Here is an 18,780-nt window from a genome sequence, read left to right as displayed (position 1 = left end):
AAAAAAAAAAAAAAAAAAAAAAAAAATTGTATGGCCTACATGTGGTTGTGATGTTTGAAGATGGTACTACTGATTCATATCAGTAGAGTTGTTTTTCCAGCATGGAACTGCCTTCAGTTTCTCGTCAAGTCATTCTTATGAGTTCTGATGTGTTTTTTTGAGATGATAAGGAGGGCAGTGGGTTTGTAGCCTCTGACAAGAGAACATGCAGGTTCAGAAAAGGGCTCAAGCTGAGACCTTGGTTTCGTTAGGGTGATACCCATGGTAGCCACCTGTGGGACACAAATAGCAGAAGTAGACATCCTAGGTAGGTGGAGTTTTTTTTTTTTTTTTCCCCCCCTTTTTTTGTCTTTTTTTACTGACCGGTAATGGGATCGCAACCCTCGGTGTCGCGCCCGTACTGGGGACCGGCAACGGAATCGCAACCCTCGGTGTTGCGCCCGCACCACGCTCAGCCAGTGAGCGGGAACCGGTCTCCACATGGGATCCAAACCCTCGGCGGGAGCACCGCTGCGCTCCCAAGCGGCGCACTCTCCAGTGCGCCACTGGGCTGGCCCGGTAGGTGGAGTTTTGATCAAACACACACTCAGCAACATTGATAAACCAGTGTTGTCTCAATTTAACATCCCAAGTTTGCTCTCACTGATGAGGTTTTATGGTAGGCAGGTACTGTATAAAAATGTCTTGTAAATCTTCAGAATGAATCTTTTTTTTTTTTTTTTTGCCACTGTCTGGTAAGGGGTTATGAACCTGTGACCTTGGTGTTGTAAGGCAGAAGGAATCATTTAAAATAAACCTTTTGAAATAGATTGGGAGGTAGGATTGAACTGGAATAATTCTTTTACCACTAATCTTCTGTTGCTTTGGGAGAAAAAAGAGGGGAGCTAAAAACGGAGAGGGACCGTAGGAGGGAGTGAGGCTGTCAGAGAGGTGGGAAGACCAGGGCCTCCCCCTTCATTTATTTCCCTCTGCATCCCTCGTGTGTCGCAACGCTAAGGAAAGCAAAAACTCGTCAGTAGCTCTTCCTTGCTAGCTGTGAGTAAGGCCAGTTCCTTTAAGCCTCAGTTAAACTTCTACCTGAAAAATGGGAATGATAATAATAATGCCCATCTGATGTGATAGGTATATGTGAACATTTATGAATATGCACGTAATTATGAGATTATGTACATAAAGCCCTTGTCAGGGTACTTGGCACATAGCCTTTAATAGATATGGGGTGCTGTTGCTGTTGTTATTTATGCAGCTGCTGTTGGTCAGTCACTTGGGTGGTTTCAGAAAGTGTTTTATCATTAATCTTAAAGTACAGAAATTTTTCCCAGCTAAGGTATTAATAAAAGTGGAGTATTTTGTTGTGGTGGTTGTTGCTGTGGTATCATGCCAGGAAAGTTCACTGTGTGGTAAACCTTTCTTCGAATATTTTTCACTATCTCTAAAAGTTTCTTTTCCTATTTTCTTTGTTCCTTTATACATTTGAGAATTGTTTGATTATATTTAAAATTCCAACCTAATGAGAACACTTAGTTGTTGCCTTTTTTCATTACTAACATTTGGCCTTTGACATTTTCCTATTTTCATTGTGTGGACTTATTTTCCTCTTCCCTCATATCTTTTTTCTTTTTGGCGGCTGGCTCGTAACAGGGATCGAACCCTGGACCTTGGTGTTATCAACACCATGCTGTAACCGACTGAGCTAACTGGACAGACCCTCTTCTCTCTTTTCTTATGAGTCTAGCGGCTGGCTCGTAACAGGGATCGAACCCTGGACCTTGGTGTTATCAACACCATGCTGTAACTGACTGAGCTAACTGGACAGACCCTCTTCTCTCTTTTCTTATGAGTCTATCTGTCAAAGGCCAAATTTTGTCCATTTATCTGTTCAATGATTCACTTAACATGAGTGACTCAAATCAAGTAAAATCTTAATTAGCATAAGTAAAATCAAATTATCTCTGGGAGTAATAACTATTTACTTCAAAGGCGGTTGCAAGACCATGCTGTTTTGATTTCATATTTAAATTTAAATATTTGATTGCGTATTTATTTAGGAAACTAATAGTGTTGTCATCACTTTTCCCTCTTGTGCCCTGTCCTTCATCATTGCTTATAGACCTATAGCAGCCTTTCAGAGGTGGCACGCAAAGCCTTCACTTGCTTCCTTTTTGAGAAGGGAGGGGTTTCAGCCACAAGGGAGCAGGGCTTATGTATGGGTGGGGGCAAAGGAAGCCCTGGCCACAGTGGTGAGATATTTTGAAGTCTCCCTTTCTCTTGTGACAGATTGCCAACCCATTTCAGACAATGGTCCTGAGCTGCTGGTTTTTTCGTTTTTGTTTTTGCTAAGAGAGTTTTAAAATACCTGTGAATACCTTGAAGGGAACGAGTCCAGTTTTTCAAATCAGAAATCTCACTGTTTCTACCTTTTGTCTAGACATTAAATTAGATCCCTTAAGATCAACTTCCCAATACGTCCCTGTACTTAGGAGAAGTAGTGATTCCCACTCTTGGTCTCCCTGTGAATATGTGCCTCCTGTCTATGCAGATCACTAGAAATAACATTTTCCCCAGTGGGCAAGTGAGGCTGTGGTGCTGGACATCTTGTTAGTTAAAGAAGAGAGTCTGGAGCTCTTGTCCTGGGGATGAGTTGTTTGGTATCAGCAAGCACCTCTGTTTTATCTTCTGGGGCCTCCTGGGCTGGGCTACATGGTTACATTCCATGCCTTCTACTTCGACCCTCAGTATGGTCTGTTGGCCCCTCTTTTTCTCACCCCTTACCTACCTGCCTACCTACCTGTCATCTGTCTGCACCCCCATGGCCCCACCCCAGCTTGCTTAGTTTAGCTTCAAGTTCACTTGCTTCAACTAATCCCCTAATGCTGCTTTTCTCTCTGGAGAAGAGAAGTAGCTGCTTTTTTCTTTTCTGTTTTCATGACTGCTCTCTGCTACCTGCTGATTAAAGAAGATGGTCTTGTATTAAAAGGGTGACAAGAGACGTCCCAGTGTACCTATAAGTAGTGGCTGAGGAGCTCAGTAAGAATGGCAGATGTGATCCAGGTGGCAGACAGAGAATAGTACAGGCACTCTGGGGTGCAGGAGAGAGGACCTCAGTGTCCCTCACACTTCGAGTTTGGTGGTGGGAATGAGGTGCCATGACACTGTGGAAGAGACTTTCATTCTGGAGGATTCTGATCCTGCTTCAGCCACTTGATGGTGACCTTAGACATGTGACTTCACCTCTCTGAGACTTCTCCCCTGCAACATGTGGATAGGCATCTTCCCTGCAGGCTCATTTTAAGGATGTGAAGAAATAAACCATGTCTACCCAGCTCAGGACCTGACACATGGCAGGTAGTCAACAACTGCTGGATGCTCTTATTAATAATAATAACTTGAACTGAAAGATTATTTATTCGAGCAGCGTTTCTGTGTAGCTGGCATTTGCTAAACACTGTGTTAAAATTAGGAATCCAAAGAAACAGTCTGTGTACCCAGGAGCTTTGCATACTGTCGGGGGGACAGCAGGTCACCAGGGAGCTGCTTACTCATGAGGGAGGCATGCCCAGAGTGCTTTCGGGGCACAGAGGTAACCACTGTAGAACCCGCGGCAGCACCTGGGCTCATGCTATGGCTGTGTAGGACTTGGAAAGGTCAGCGTTAACATGGGATGTGGTGTGGAGAGGAGCGGAGATGATGTAGTGGGCAAGCAAGAGGGACAACTTGAAAGGCTCATAGATATGTTGGGATTGGGTGGTTGGAGCATCTGTCCCATCTCTTTTATTAGGGGTGTGTATGTGTGAGACAGTGAGAGAGAAGTCTTGAGGAATAGGATCCAAGGGCCTGCTAGGACATGTAGGCTCATAGATATGTTGGGATTGGGTGGTTGGAGCATCTGTCCCATCTCTTTTATTAGGGGGTGTGTATGTGTGAGACAGTGAGAGAGAAGTCTTGAGGAATAGGATCCAAGGGCCTGCTAGGACATGCAGGAGGATGTCCAAGATGCTTTAAGGATGCCTTCTCTCTGTGATATGCTGCTTTACCATTAAGTCAGTCTGGCCCTTGGTGAGGCTACGGGCACCTTCTCATTTGTCTCCTGGTTCCTCCTGTCCTGCTCCAAGGCTTTTAACTCCTCCCAGCTATTCAGCTAAGCTAGCATTTATAAAGCAGTTCTGGAGGATGTGGTGGAGGGGGTGGCACAGACGCAACGCCACGTGTCTCTGCAGCTGCTGTTAGTCACATCCATTAGCTTAAATATAAGGCAATGGCACCCCACAACTGCCACCTGACACCTTTCTTCTGGCACTTGTACATATCCTGACATGACCGTCTTTACTTTCAGTGTACTGTGGTAGTCAAGAGCATGGCTTTGGAATCAGACAGAGTTCTGTTACTTGCTAACTGAATTTGGGCTGGGTATTTAACTTCTCTGAATCTCAGTTTCCTGATTTGTGAAAGGGGCATAATAGTAATAGTATCTAGCCTGTAAGGTTGCTGTTAGTCTTAAGTGAGGCAATCCATGGAAAGCTGTTAACACAGTATCTGGCATGTAGTTCACATTTAGTAAATGTTAATTGTTGGAGTTGCTGCTATTCCTCACCACCCCAGAAGCTGCAGCTGTGTGTGTGTGTGTGTTCATGTGTTCGTGGTTGGTTCTCTGGGCCACCAGTGCAAGTCCTGTTGGTGGCAAGACCTGACCTGCCTTCCCTTCCAGACTTGTTCTTCCCTTGCACTCCCTGGGGCAAGTGTCTGGAGCCAGGGGTGCCGTTCCCACCATGGGTGTCATTCCCACCATGGGTGCCTCTACTGTACACCCAGAGGGGCAGTTTTCTTCTTAGTGAGTTGTTTCATGGATTTCCTTTCTGTCCGTAGCATAGCTTCCCTTGTCTCAGGGCTTCCAGTTGGACTTGGGGTTTGGGCAGGGTGATAAGTCCAGGACTGATGTCTCTAGTTCAGCTTGCCTCTCCTCCTTTTAAGTCAGCCTTCCCAGTGTTTGCAGCAGCACCCCTCTTTCCTAGTTACCCATGCTCCAAACTAGTGCCAGTCCCCAGGGTGCCCTTTGTGGGGGCCTCTGTGGTGCCCTGTCCTCCTTCACATTGCCACCCTCCCTGTCTAGCTCCCCTTTTGTCTGGGACCACCTAGTGCAAGAGCTTGATGGGCCTCCCTCCTTCCCACTGCTCCCTGCCTGAATTACTCCACACTTTATTTTTGTAGGTAATAGATGTTTAGTCTGAAGTGCTCCCTAGAATTTCCAACTAGCCCTGTGAAATGAACACTTGCTATGGCTGAGAACTGATTTTCACAGCAAGTAAACAGCAGAGTCCTTAAAGACCAGGTACCCAGTCTGCTCTGTGTCTGTGGTCTGTTACCTTGAGACTAGACGGAGATTGTCAGCCTCTTACTGCACGTCTGCCTCCCTGGCTTCAGATACTGTTCTCTTGGTTTACTGTCAGAATAATTCTTGCTTGTAACAGCCAAAAGCAGTGTAGAGTTGGTGGGATATAGTTGTAGTCAGCAGCAAAGCTGTTACCTGGCAGCTCAGTGGGAGCCACCCCTCTGGCTGACAGTGGGGAATCAGCAGCTCTGGGAATCAGCTCCAGGAAACAAATCCTCTGTGGATTTCTAGCTCCTGAGAATTGGATAGTGGAGGGATTCATTCAGTCTCTAGTCTGTATCCTCAGTGAGAAAGCTTCAGATTTAAAGTCTGACTTTGAATATACTCCATCAATGAGACAAGAACCGTATTTCAGAAAACCAGCTATGGGAGGAATGTGACAATAGTTTGGTAATAACTGGCACTAATCATATACTTAGGTAGGAATTTTTAATAGAACTGTTTTTTAATCTCTCAAGAACTTTGCCTAGGATTGAAGAATATTAACCAGGATCAAGAATTGTTTGTCTCGGGAGCCGGCCCGGTGGCGCACTGCTACAGTGCGCCGCTTGGGAATGTGGCGGCGCTCCCGCCGAGGGTTCGGATCCCACATACGGACCAGTTCCCGCTCACTGGCTGAGCGAGGTGCGGGTGCAGCGCCAAGGGTTGCAATCCCGTTGCCGGTCCCCGGTCCGGTACGGGCGCGACACTGAGGGTTGCGATCCGTTGCCAGACACGAAAAAAGAAAAAAAAAAAAAAAAAAAAAGAATTGTTTGTCTCTGTAGGGTTTCGTGTATCCCTTCTTTTAGTAGACTGCTATTGACAATTTACTATATGTCAGGAATTATGTTTAAGAGCTAACGCTAAAAATCCACAGCCTTGGCCCTCAGTGTGCATCACTGGTTGGCAAGATAAACAAGGTAAGAGAGGATCGCAGTGCAGTGTGGAAAGTGCTGTGATGGAGACATATGCAGAGTGTAGTTAGGACATCCGGAAAAGGGGCACCTCACTGTTGTGACGAAGGGAGGTTGGATCAGAGAAAGCTTTGCAGAGTACTCGCACAGTGGATTGGACAGGACCAGGGACAGTGGATTGGGTAAGCTCAGTGGGTGCACTGGGGGCCAGACAGAGGCAGTGTGACTGGCAGTCAGTCACAAGAGCATGTGAGGTGGGAAGTGATGGTGGCCTGGAGTAAGAGAGTGGCACTGGGGACCAATAGATGTGGACGGATTCCAGAGCTATTAGGAAAGCTGAGCACGGGATGTGAGAGCCAGGGAGTGGTTATGAATGACTCCCAAGTTTCTGGCATGGCTAGCTGGGTGGGTGGCCGAAAACCAGCCCAGAGAAGCAGGTTTGGTAAGGGGTGGGAGTGATGAGCTGATTTTGAAATGTGAATTTGGAGGATCTGGGGATGTTCCAGTGCAGGTGGCCAGGAGGCTGTTGCAGTCTCCAGACAGACCTGAAGTAAAGAGCCATTTGGGGGTCATCTGCTCAAACTATTGAAATGCCTTGAGTGGGAGAGCTTACCCAGGGAACACAGGGCTGTGAGGAGCTAGGACAGGAGCTGCCTGTGAGCTGCCGGCAAAGGAGGCTTGAGGAAGAGCAGCCCTAGAGAGTGTTAGCCATTCTGCCTGAAACTGAATGTCTGCTCATTTTCTGGCCTCAGTATAAGTGACACTTCCTGAAGGTGGCAGTCTTCATTGCCCCTTTCTGAATGTGGTTAGGCATTTCTGCTGGGCTCCCACTGTGCCCTGAACTTCCTCTAACGTGGTGCATGTCTTTGTTAATAGGGCTGGACATTGGGGAGGTAGGGCCAGGCATTGTGTTCACTCCTGTGTTTGCTGTGCCTGGACTGGAGCAAGTGCATAGGAAATGGTTGTTCAGAATGTGTGAAGGCCAGGGGGTGGAGACAGTGTCCAGGATGGGGAGGTGCTCAGCAGGGAGAGGCAGGTTGGATTGTAGTGATGAACACCACCCTAGTCAGGTAAACCGGGGCTTAAGGCCCACTTTGCTTAACCTGGCTCGGTCTCATTTCTTCACCTCTAAACTGAGAACAAGGATGGTAGTTAACAAGTAGTGAGGATTAAATGAGATGATGTGTAGATGCAGAATCTTCTTTAGGCTTCCAGTACTTATTACCCAGTGTTCCGATTATTTTTTGTCGTCAATTCTCTTTCATTTTTTTTATCCTCAGCATTTGGTAGTTAGGAGCTGTTTGTTAAAAAATTGGATCATCTTGCAACTCTAGGTAACCAGACATATAGCTTGAGTGTTGACTCAAGCTTATTGGAGCCCAGTGATCTGGGGCCACTCCTTCTCAGATACATAGTTCTGAAAAGAGATCACATTGACAACTTTTTCGGTGCTGGGCCAGCCGTATGAAGTGGGTCCAGGAGGTGTGTCTCTTTTGGGTCATAAGCTTACTGTTGAAGGGGTGGCAATTCTCAAATTCTCATATCTCGTCTGGCATGTACATTGCTAGAGTGGGAGTGCTTCTGGCTCAGCATGGGCCAGACTTTTAGATGATGTGGCATAGTAGCAGCTGCACGTCCTGGGAATTGTTGATACTCACAGTGGGAGCCAGAACAGATGTAGTAAGCTCCTTTTGATCTGTGGGGTAAAACTTGTGGAAACTAGAAGACTTATTTTTCATGCCCTTATCCTCTTTTTAAATTAAAACAAACAAGAGTAGCCATAACTTTGGGGTAAACTTTGAAATACAGAATTAACAGCACAAAAAGCCCAACCATGATCCCACCCCTCTGGCTGAACTCCTCTTCATTTGTGTCATGCCTCTATTCTAATTGAATTCGGGTCACTGAGTTATCCTAGTTTTGAAAACCTGGACATGCTGTGACCCCAGTGCCAGCAGCTTTTGCCATTCTTTTGTGCCGAAATAGCAAGCTTTATCCAAACTCAAATGAAGTAGCAAGATGTGCTGTACAAATCACATAGGCCATTGTTAACTGACACATTTGTTGAAAATTTGCATAACTTCCAGATGAATTACTTTTCAAGCAGTCTGTCAGTGTAACCAGTAGAACCAGTTCTTCTTGATTATTAAAGAACCATACCTTTCTACCTTTTCTGGAAGCACTAGTTAACGAAGTCAGTGAGGAATTTTATGTCATGTTTCACAGCCGAGTGGAAGTAAGATTGTCACTATTTGCTGCTTAGGCAGTTGGCAGGGAGGTGAAGGATAGTGGGATAGAAGGAGCAGAGGGTAAACAGGACTCTGGGTCCTTCTCTGAAACTAGTTGATGGTTTAAGAAGCTCCCACCACCTCAAAGAACAGGGATGGTACAGAGGCAGCTGTCACTGGGTGCTGGTTGAATTGGCTGTGAGATCCTGGGGTGACACCAGACCCATCCATGGTTGTTGCCCTGCTGCAGTTCTTTCTGGACAAGCTTCACGAGTAATAGTCTTTCTGGATTAATACCACATACATGGTGATCTTTAAGGGAATGCTGTCCTTCTGCAGTACTTTATGATGTGATTAGAGCATTTGGTAATGCAATCCATATTAGTGCTCAAGCCTAGCTATTGTTTCTTAGTTTCCCAAGAGGGAATGCTGTCCTTCTGCAGTACTTTATGATGTGATTAGAGCATTTGGTAATGCAATCCACATTAGTGCTCAAGCCTAGCTATTGTTTCTTAGTTTCCCAAATGTTTCCCTGGTCCCTGCTGATTTTAGATTCAGCTGATTAGGAAATTAAAAATTATATAAAAATGTGGAGTGTTTTTAAAACCTCTCACTACTTAAAGTCATTATTAATGAAATTATTCAACAAAATCTTTTACGTACTTACTGTGTACAAGGCTTGTATTAAGATTCTGAAGACATGGTGAGCAATAAACTAGACAAAGACCTGCCCACACAGGGTTTATAGATTGATGGAGAGATAGATTTAATTAAATACGAAATTACAGTTGTGACTGGTGCTAGGAAGGAGACTTACATGGGGCTGCTAGAACCTGGTAACAGAGAAGGCTTCCTGAGGAAATAACCCTTGGCCTGAGATCCTTATGGATACACAAAATTCACAGGGCAAAGAGGGAAAGGAAGGTGTTTTAAGCAGAAGGAGCTTGCCTGTGGGAAGGACCCAGGAGGGAGGGAGCAAGGCGGGTTTGGGAGACTGAAGGCAGGCCCGGTGGCCAGCACACAGATGAAGGAAGAGGATGGGAAGAGAACAGATTGGACAAGTAGGTATGGGCCAGGCTGTGCAGGGGCTCATAGGCCATGTGAAGGCATTGTCTTCATCCACGACTAAGCCGAAGCAGGCTGTGTTCTGAAGGGATTGCTCCTACTTTAGAGTGGAGAATGGATTAGAAAAAGGACAGGTAAACCCATTGGAGTGCTATTACAGTGGTCTAGGTGATAGATGGTAATAGCTTGGAATAGGGTGGTGCTGGTGGACATAAGAGAGGACCTGGGTTCTGTATATATTTAGTAGGTAATATTGGTAGAATTTGGGGATAGATTGGATATTGAGGGTGGAGGAGAAGGAGGTGTAATAGGGGACTCTCAGGATGACTTCTAGACTACATGCTCTTGAAGGGAAGCACAGAACTGCCCCGGCAGTACTAGCAGTGTTATGCATGCTTGGAGCCTTTCCTGGAGCGTGGTGAATCAGAAGATTCCCACTGAATTCTCGAGGATCAATTGGAGTGACAGTCAGAGTTGTGCCTTAGAGGACTCAGTGGAATAGTCATAGGAGGTAACTGTTTCAGTTGGTGTTGATGAAGCCCCAAGATTCTTCCTCATGCAGCCAGCCAGTGTCACTTAGGTCCACTCCTAGGGGGTGTAGGTGTTTTCTGTTGTTTTTTCTCTTCAGCCTTCTTTGGCTTCTCCACAACCCTCTTCAAGGCTTTCCCTGGGCCCTTTGTGAGATGCTTGCTTTGACCTGGTTTCGGGTGGGTCTAGCAGATGCTTCACTGATCATTCTACCTCGTTTTCCATCTTATCCTGCTTCCTTCTTCCTGCATCAGAGGCAGTCTGGCAATATCTAAGAACACAGGATGGGCCAGAAAGTCCTGAGTTTGACTTCCATGTCTGCCATGTGCTAGCTGGCTGTCCTTATCTGTAAATGGAGATAATCGTGGGTACAGTGACTGCTTCAAGGGCTTGCTGTGAGGATTAAACAAGTTAATAAGTATAAAACTCATTAAAGAATGCCCTTACGGCTCAAGAAATGTTTGTTAGCGTGATTCAACTCTCAGCCTCAGTAAGGGCTCACCTTGTATCCACTTTGGAAAGAGGGACAGTAGACTTTGGCATTCACAGATTGGACATTTGTGATCTGTCCACAAGGTGACCCTTGAGTCACAGTGTAGTTATTTGTGATGTCGCTAAGGAAGAGAGTGTGTTTACTCATTCAGTTGTAAAGGTCAAGTTGCATAGCCTTTAATCACTCATCCAGCAAATTTGTGATGAACAACAGCTTATATTTGGTTCCCTGCACTGGCCAGCTGCCAAAAAAAAAAAAAAAAAAAAACAGCTTATGCACATTTGGAACACAGCATGATCAGGAATAGGATAGACATGTGGGAATTTCATCTTGTCCTGGAACCCACTCTAAGATCCACATCCAAGACTCAGCACATCCAGATGTGGGCACGCCTATGTCCTTGTTGGTATCCACCTCTCCTCTCCTCCACTCAGCTATGTTTATCATCCAGGGTTAACGAGCAAAGGATGGTACAACTATTTTCTCTTAAGTATATTGAAATATTATCTCCATATTTGTTTTTTGTTTTTCTTATGGAGCACTTTAGTGCTTTTGTGAAATATAGGGTGTAGGGACTATAGGACATTGCCAGTGACTGCTCTCCATTATGTCCTTCCTGGTCCCTCCCCACCACCCAAACAGGTAACTTCTGAAAACCAAATGAAAAGAAAAAAACTCAAACATTTTTTTGAGGGGAAGATTTCTTTATGATTCCTGTTTGTATACCCTGATTTGTTGGAGACCTCTAGGTTCTTTCTCTTCTTGGCATTGGTATATATTTTGATTGGGGAAGGGGAGAGAGTTGATGACTGTGATGATGGTACTTACTTTCTCCTGAGTCGATTATCTGTAAGAATTGCATAACGTATACATATAATTTTTTTGAAGTCTTTACCAGAGAAGGGTTAGATTTTAGTGATGATTGAGTATAGTGTGGCACTTTAAACTCCAGTGCTCAAATGCTTATATAATAAGATTTTTATTCTTAGTTTTTTTTTTTTTTTTTTTTTTTTTAAAGATGACCGGTAGGGGGATCTTAACCCTTGACTTGGTGTTGTCAGCACCACGCTCAGCCAGTGAGCGAACCGGCCATCCCTATGTGGGATCCAAACCCGGGGCCTTGATGTTATCAGCACCACACTCTCCTGAGTGAGCCACGGGCCGGCCCTTTATTCTTAGTTTGTTACCAACTTTCAGCAACTTGATCTACTTTCAATAAAATCAGTAGCTGAGAACACACTTTTATTTTGTACAGCACACCTGAGCAGTCCCTTCCTCGGATGTGGTGTTCTCTTAAGAAAGTCTAGTCTAGTCTTTTGGTGTTGTAGTGGGTTCAAAGTACTTATCTTTTGCAAAGTACTATTGCAAAAGATAAAATGCAGAATGACCAGATCTAAATCATTGTGGGCTTCTAGAAAACAAGTCCTATTAATAGAAAAATGCCGTTTCGTTTCCATGGCTTCTGATATTCTTGCTAGTCAGAGTCTTATGGAATGAGGACCAATTTGGGTGTTGCTAATTTCAGGACTTTCTGATCCACAGAAAAAAGAATTGAGGAGCCTCCTGAGTGGAGTTAGTTTAATGTGGGAAACAGGATTGGGAGAGAAGTAGAAGTTACTGTACTCATGTGAGAGACTTGAATAATTGTAACTTTTAAACAGTATATTTGAATTTTTTGTGTATTAGTTTTCTTTTTCTTTTTCTTTTTTTTTTTTAAAGATGACCTGTAAGGGGATCTTAACCCTTGGTGTTGTCAGCACCACGCTCTCCCGAGTGAGCTAACCAGCCATCCTTATATAGGGATCTGAACCCGTGGCCTTGGTGTTATCAGCACCACACTCTCCCGAGTGAGCCATGGGCCGGCCCTGTGTATTAGTTTTCTGTTGCTTATGACAGGATACCTGCACTGGGTAAGTTATAAAGAAAAGAAATTTATTTAATTTATAGAGAAAAGAAATTTATTTCTTATAATTCTGGAGGTTGGGAAGTCCAAGGTCCAGGAGGTGCATCTGGTGAAGACCTTCATGGTGGGGATTCTCTGCAGTCTTGAGTTGGTGAAAGATATCACATGGCAACAGGGCAAGACTGTCCTTACATGCTCTCTTCTTCTCCTTATAAAGCCACCAGGTGCCACGGTAATCCATTAATCTATTAGCCCATTAATCCATTCATTAATGGATCTGCCATCATGATCCAATCACCTCCAAAAAGGCCCCACCTTTCAAATACCATAGTTGAATTTCCCATCCTCTTAATACTGTGACAATGGGGATCAGGTTTCAAGGTGAGCTTTGGAAGGGACATTCAAACCATAGCACTTTGTTTACTCAAGAAAGGAGAAAATGAAAGAAAGGAAATCAAAGAAGCATAGATACCACCATGTCAAACAATTATAACAACTCCCATTTACTGAGTACGTGTGCCAGGTGTTTACAACTCTCATATTAGATAGTTTTGTTTTTATTTTGCATAGGAGGAAACTGAAGCTTAGTCAGGTTAAATGATATGCCCAAGGTCATGTCTGTAGGTACCAGAGCCAGCTTTGGATTGTGCTCCCCAAGTCTGTACTGTATTATTTCTGTTTTTAGAATACAAACAGAGAGAAGATTGGAGAGACAGGAGGAAAGATAAAAACTTAATTATTAGTACTATGCTATATTAAAAATAACAACTTTCTACTTTAAAAAAGGTAAATTTTGTTTTAAGGTACACATGGATTCCCATTTAGTTTGTGGGTGCAAATACGTTTTCTCCCTCAGATTTTCTGTTTCGTGGAAAAAACAAAGAGTATTAAATGTTCATTCTAGAAAAATAGTACGACTTTGAGGAAATGAAATGTCTGTGTTGTGTCCTTTTAGCATTTTGATGCCAAGTGCAATGGAAAGAAATTATGTTTTGGAAACTTTAGGGATATTGCCTCTTGGAATTTGCCCCTCTGGCTGGATGAAATTAATCCGAGAACAACAATTTTAGTTTTTTAACTGAAAGCTGTTGATAGGAGCATTTATGAGTATTTTGGTCTTTGAGAGCTTCATTTTAACTTCACCCCCACTCCACCCCAGTTCTTTTCAAGGTCAGTGGTCTTTCTGGCAGGGCACTTCCCTTTTTCTACCTTTCCTGAGGTGCCCCAGGTCCATCACACTTTTGAGATGTACACTCTGAATGTGGACTTGGTAAGAAACCATGAATTAAGGGACTTTTTGAGAGAAACAGTGGAGTGAAAACAAGCAGGCTGCCTCTCAGCCTCTCAGCAGATCCTCGGGAGCAATAGCTGACTTTAACTCCCATGTGCTTTTGTCCTGTGTGTGGCAGATCCTTGTACAGTGAAGTACAATTCACTTAAGGGGATTTTTCTAATTCTGGTCAGTTTTGTAGTAAGACTGGTTTCCTACTATAAGCAGTGGATGCTACAGTGATTTTCCCTTTTGTAGTAGGAAACTGGAGACCATGTTGTTAGACTAGCACACCACAGTGAAGAATGTGGGCCCTGATGGTGGGTGTTGCTTTGCCCCCCACAGATTTGTCACCCCACTTCCCCTGGGTGACGGAGACGCAAAGGATTACTCAAAGCCCATCGCTTCTGAGCAGTGAGAGACCCTGAAGTGGGTAATCTCCCGCCAGAACCCTCAGCGAGAGGCATCACTTCCTTGGGAAATTAACCCCGAATTGGGGTTCTCTTCCTCTATTTATTTTCCAGACCAGGAAGTTACAGGAAGAGAACATAGGTGGGGTTATAGTTTAACAATATAGGCTGGTAACTTTCAGTGAAACAAGCCAAATGACATTCCAGTAAGGCAAATAAGTGGTCCATTAACAAAAGCTTGGTCTTAGCAAACATTCCTTCTCCATCCAGCATTTCCAGTATCTACACATATCAATCAGTAACCTGTCTGTCCTTGAGCCAGCAACCTTGCTGTGTTACAAAATCTTTTATCTTACACCCGAGACTTTATAGCCTGAGGAAAATTTCCAGTCCTCTGCAAGGTCAATATTTGAAACTGCAAGGCTTTGGAAAACCAGGCCCTGTGAAGTACATTTGCTTTAAGAATCCTCTACAGATGGGGCTTGGGCTGATCTTTGATTAGTAACTTATTTTTCTTATAAAACCTCAGACAAGTTACTGAACCTCTTTAAGACTCAGTTTCCTCATCTGTAGAATGAAAACAATACTAGTCCTAGAGTTGTTGTGAGGATTAATGAAATACTTATGAAGAGTGCTTATCTGGCACCTGGTAGGAGCTTACTAACCCCCAAAAAGCGTTGTTGGCTGTTAGCACTGTTGTTAAAGCATGCAATGAGGTGGAGGATGAGACTGGCAGCTCAGATTGTGAAGGGCTTCGATTACTACACACAAACTTGGGTGCATTTGTTATCACTGCTCAGCAGCCTGTTTGACTTGGAATTTTTGGAAGTATTCCAAGGAGGTGAGGTTGGCGGATGATCTAGGTTTTGTATGGGTAAGGTCGTAGTATAATTTATTTAGTGGCATTTGAGGCAGGGGCTCACATATATTTGATGATTGGATTACTTTTTCTTAGACGCTGGCTCTTCAGCAGCAGTGTACAGCTTCTGGTGCTGTTCTGACCTCTCCTGTCCCAGTCCACAGTGCTGAAGGAAGTCTGATGAACAGAGGCAATTTTAGTAGGAAGTTGAGTGCTGTTAGGAATCTTGGTTTTTCTGTCATCCTCTTCCAGTGCTGAAATTACCACTGGCTTCACAAAATATATGGCACATATATGGTTCCTGGATGACTTAGATGCTTTTTGGGGTTTTCCTTTTCTCTATTGGATCGATTTGTGGTCAGTAACTTGTTGCCAATATTAAAACATTTAGGGGCTGGCCGGTTAGCTCAGTTGGTTAGAGCATGGTGTTATAAAACATATTTAACATTATTCTAGGGAAGAAGAGGAGCCAGTGCTTTTAAAGTGAAAAATGTATACTAAGCTTTTGGGGTATTTGACAAAGATGAGGGGGAGTGGGAAAAGGTCCCCAGCCTCTTCCTTTTTTCTTCCAGGAAATGCTCTAGCTAAATTGATATTCATGCCTGAGAATGTGGTTACATACTCTGAGTGATTTGCAAAGGAGAGAGTGGGTCTGTGGCAGTCTTCCTTTTCCATTTCTAGTGAGAGAAAGCACCAAGGACCCTGCCTCCTTTCTGGACACAGATGTTCGGACTCACTTCCATTTTGTGATTTTGGCCTTATACTGCCTCTCTTTTGCACTGTCTCATGAAGCAGGCCATATAGGTTTTAATTCCATTCTTTCAGATGGAGATACTGAGTCCCGGACACTTGCCCAAGATGCTCCTGAAGTCTTTATAGGCTAAGACCCACCCAGGTTGCTGATATAGTCCTGTGCTTTTTCCTGAAAGATGTTTATTAGAGATAGTAAATACTGTGTGTTGAATTCACTCTCCTGCTTAAAATCCTTCAGTTGCCCCCCATTGCCTATAGGATAAAGCCCAAACACCTTAAAATGCATGCAAATCCCATTAGGCTGTGACCCAGCCCCAGCCATATTTCTCACTTCTCTTGTAGCATTACTTGCCTCCATGTGTTTGCAGCTTCTCTTTTCTCTCCTCTTCCCTCTGCTTGTCCACTTACTGAACTCATGCACATTCCTACAAGCCACTTCCCTAGAAGGACTGGCTTGAACAGTTTGCCATGCCCTCTCTTCCCTCTACTAGTCTGCCTACAGTTAGGTGCCCCTCTTTTGTGCCCCTGTAGCACCATGTCAGTACCTTTATTATAGCATCTATCATATTATATTATGATTGTAAAAGTGTGTTGGTATTGTCTAAGTCTCCCCACTGGACCACAAGCTCCTGTTTGTCCTTGAGTGCCTGATACCTAGTAATTGGTAAGGATTCATTTAAATTATCTTTGTCTCTTATAAATGGCCTTCTCCTTGTCCATGCACAAACTTAGCTATCTTTAGAAGCATAGCCTCTTCTGCTTTAAAAAAAAATAATAATATATATATATATATATATATATGTATGTGTGTATGTATATATATATATATATGTATGTATGTATATATATATACACACATACATATGACTTATTTGGAAATGAGGCAAAGAATAATGTGGGTGTTTTTGTTATTGTTGTTTTAAGTTTAGGTTTTTTAAAATCACTTTCTTCTTTATCTGGTGTGTGTTTGGGGGAGGGGTGGGGTATGGTCCTCAACACCCAGAGAGGTCATGTCAGGAATGTGGTGGTAGCAGCCAAGGAAAGCCATCCAGGGGTGTTTTCATCAGCTGAATAATAGCAAGATTATATGAGGGCATTACTATTGGAAGCCACACACATCCTCACCTCACCTAAAACCTACATGCTCAAGGCTGTAGATGCTACTTCCAGCATTTGACTCTTTTCTGCCAATCTTACTTGTGATTTGGTGGCTATGACATTAGTTCCTAATCCTGTGACTCTAGAGATATTGCACATTGACAAGTTAGGTGACATTGATTCTAGTCATTTGTGGTTTCTCTATCATTAATACGATTAACCTAAGTCAATATCTTTGGTGACAATTAATAGAAACCCACTCTAACTAACTTATGCCAACGGAGGAATTTATTATATAGGTGTGACTCATGGAACTGTGGGCCAATGGCTGGACCTCACAAAAGCCTGGAAAGCCACAGGAGTCCAGGCCATTATTGTTTGTGTGTCTGGCATTTGGCTTTTATCTCCAGTGTCCTCTTTGTGTGTCTCATTCTCTGCAGAACATCTTTCTCTGCTTCCTTGCATTTGTGGCCAAATTTGCAAGTCTGTGTTTAAACCTCCAGCTTGATAAGCATCTCTTAACCCTTCAGCCAGATTAGTAGAAGAGATAAAGTGATTAGTTATCCTTTGTAGATTCCCTATGCAGTTGACTGGGGAGGAGGAAGTTCACTGCTGGAGCTAGTAGTCTGGGGAAAGAGAGTTTTGGGTAGGACAGAATCCTAAAAGGCATCTCCTTTGTTTTGTTTCTGGAATATAAAGAAAGGATAAGCATCTCTTAACCCTTCAGCCAGATTAGTAGAAGAGATAAAGTGATTAGTTATCCTTCGTAGATTCCCTATGCAGTTGACTGGGGAGGAGGAAGTTCACTGCTGGAGCTAGTAGTCTGGGGAAAGGGAGTTTTGGGTAGGACAGAATCCTAAAAGGCATCTCCTTTGTTTTGTTTCTGGAATATAAAGAAATAATTTCACTATTTAGAGCATTAATATAGGTAGTTTGGGATCATATAAATTCTTTATCATCAGAAGATGATACCTCTTTTGAAGTAACAATAAACTAGTCTTCTCCAAGCAAGGCTAGTCTTGCTCCAGTGTTTGGACTGAATTCCAAGCACCAGTCAAAATGATCTGTATAGTTTTCTAACAGCTGATTGAATTAATGAATAGCTTTGCTTTCTCCTTAGAGAAAGATGATAGAACCTGTCAAAAATAATTGTGCTTTACTGTAGTTCTTTGCCAATGACAGATGATGAAAACTCTCAATGAAAATTTCAAAATTACCAAAACACTTCTAGCATTTACATATGCAAGAACCCCAGACCCAATGCACAGAATCATTTGGGGAGTGTTTTACAAAACCAGAGGCCCAGTCTGCAACCCCACTCTCTGAGTCTGTAAGCTTCTGGTGGGGCTGGAGTGTCTATAGGCAGCAAGCTTTCCAGATGATCTGATATGCCCCAAATTTGAGAAGAGCTGCCTCAGAGGGACTTGATTTGTGGGCATTTCCTGGGATGGAAATCTTAGTCACCTCCAAAATAGACCATGCTCTAAATGGGTTCTCTGGAAAAGCCATGGCATTGTTCTTCAGCCTCAAGACGGGCTATCTAATCTCTCCCCACCTCAGCTGTGCCTAAGTTTCTTCTAATGCCTTATTTAAGTCTGAATTGACAAATTCAGAAAGGTTATCCTATCCAGAGCCCTCTACCAAAACAAAACACCCAGTTTTATTCGTACTAATTTTGTCTTATAGAGTTTTCCACAGTCAGGATTTGACTGATTGTATCCCCATGGTATCATTTGACATGTTTCTCTGTTGCAGTGTTTCTTATAGACTGGTGATTGCCATGGAAGCTCAAACAGATTGATAGATATTTTGGCAAGAACACTTTATGGATGATGTGGTAGACTTCATGATGAGGCCCACCATGCCTCTCTTTTTGTTATGTTAACAGCCATTT

General features: G+C 43.5%; 1 protein-coding gene across 1 annotated transcript in view; it reads left to right on the top strand.

Moving 5' to 3' along the window:
• The first annotated feature begins 13,742 nt into the window (after positions 1–13,742).
• Positions 13,743–18,780, top strand: part of MTMR12 (myotubularin related protein 12) — a 50,326-nt gene continuing 45,288 nt past the window's right edge. Inside the window, exon 1 of the mRNA XM_008572760.1 lies at positions 13,743–13,766. Coding sequence (XP_008570982.1) covers positions 13,743–13,766 — 24 coding nt within the window. The remainder of the gene's footprint in view (positions 13,767–18,780) is intronic.

The sequence above is a fragment of the Galeopterus variegatus genome, unplaced genomic scaffold (genome assembly GCF_000696425.1).
Source record: "Galeopterus variegatus unplaced genomic scaffold, G_variegatus-3.0.2 Scaffold830, whole genome shotgun sequence".
Taxonomy (NCBI): Eukaryota; Metazoa; Chordata; class Mammalia; order Dermoptera; family Cynocephalidae; genus Galeopterus; species Galeopterus variegatus.
The sequence above is the reverse complement of the archived record's forward strand: the minus strand, read 5'-3'. Positions and strand labels throughout refer to the sequence as shown.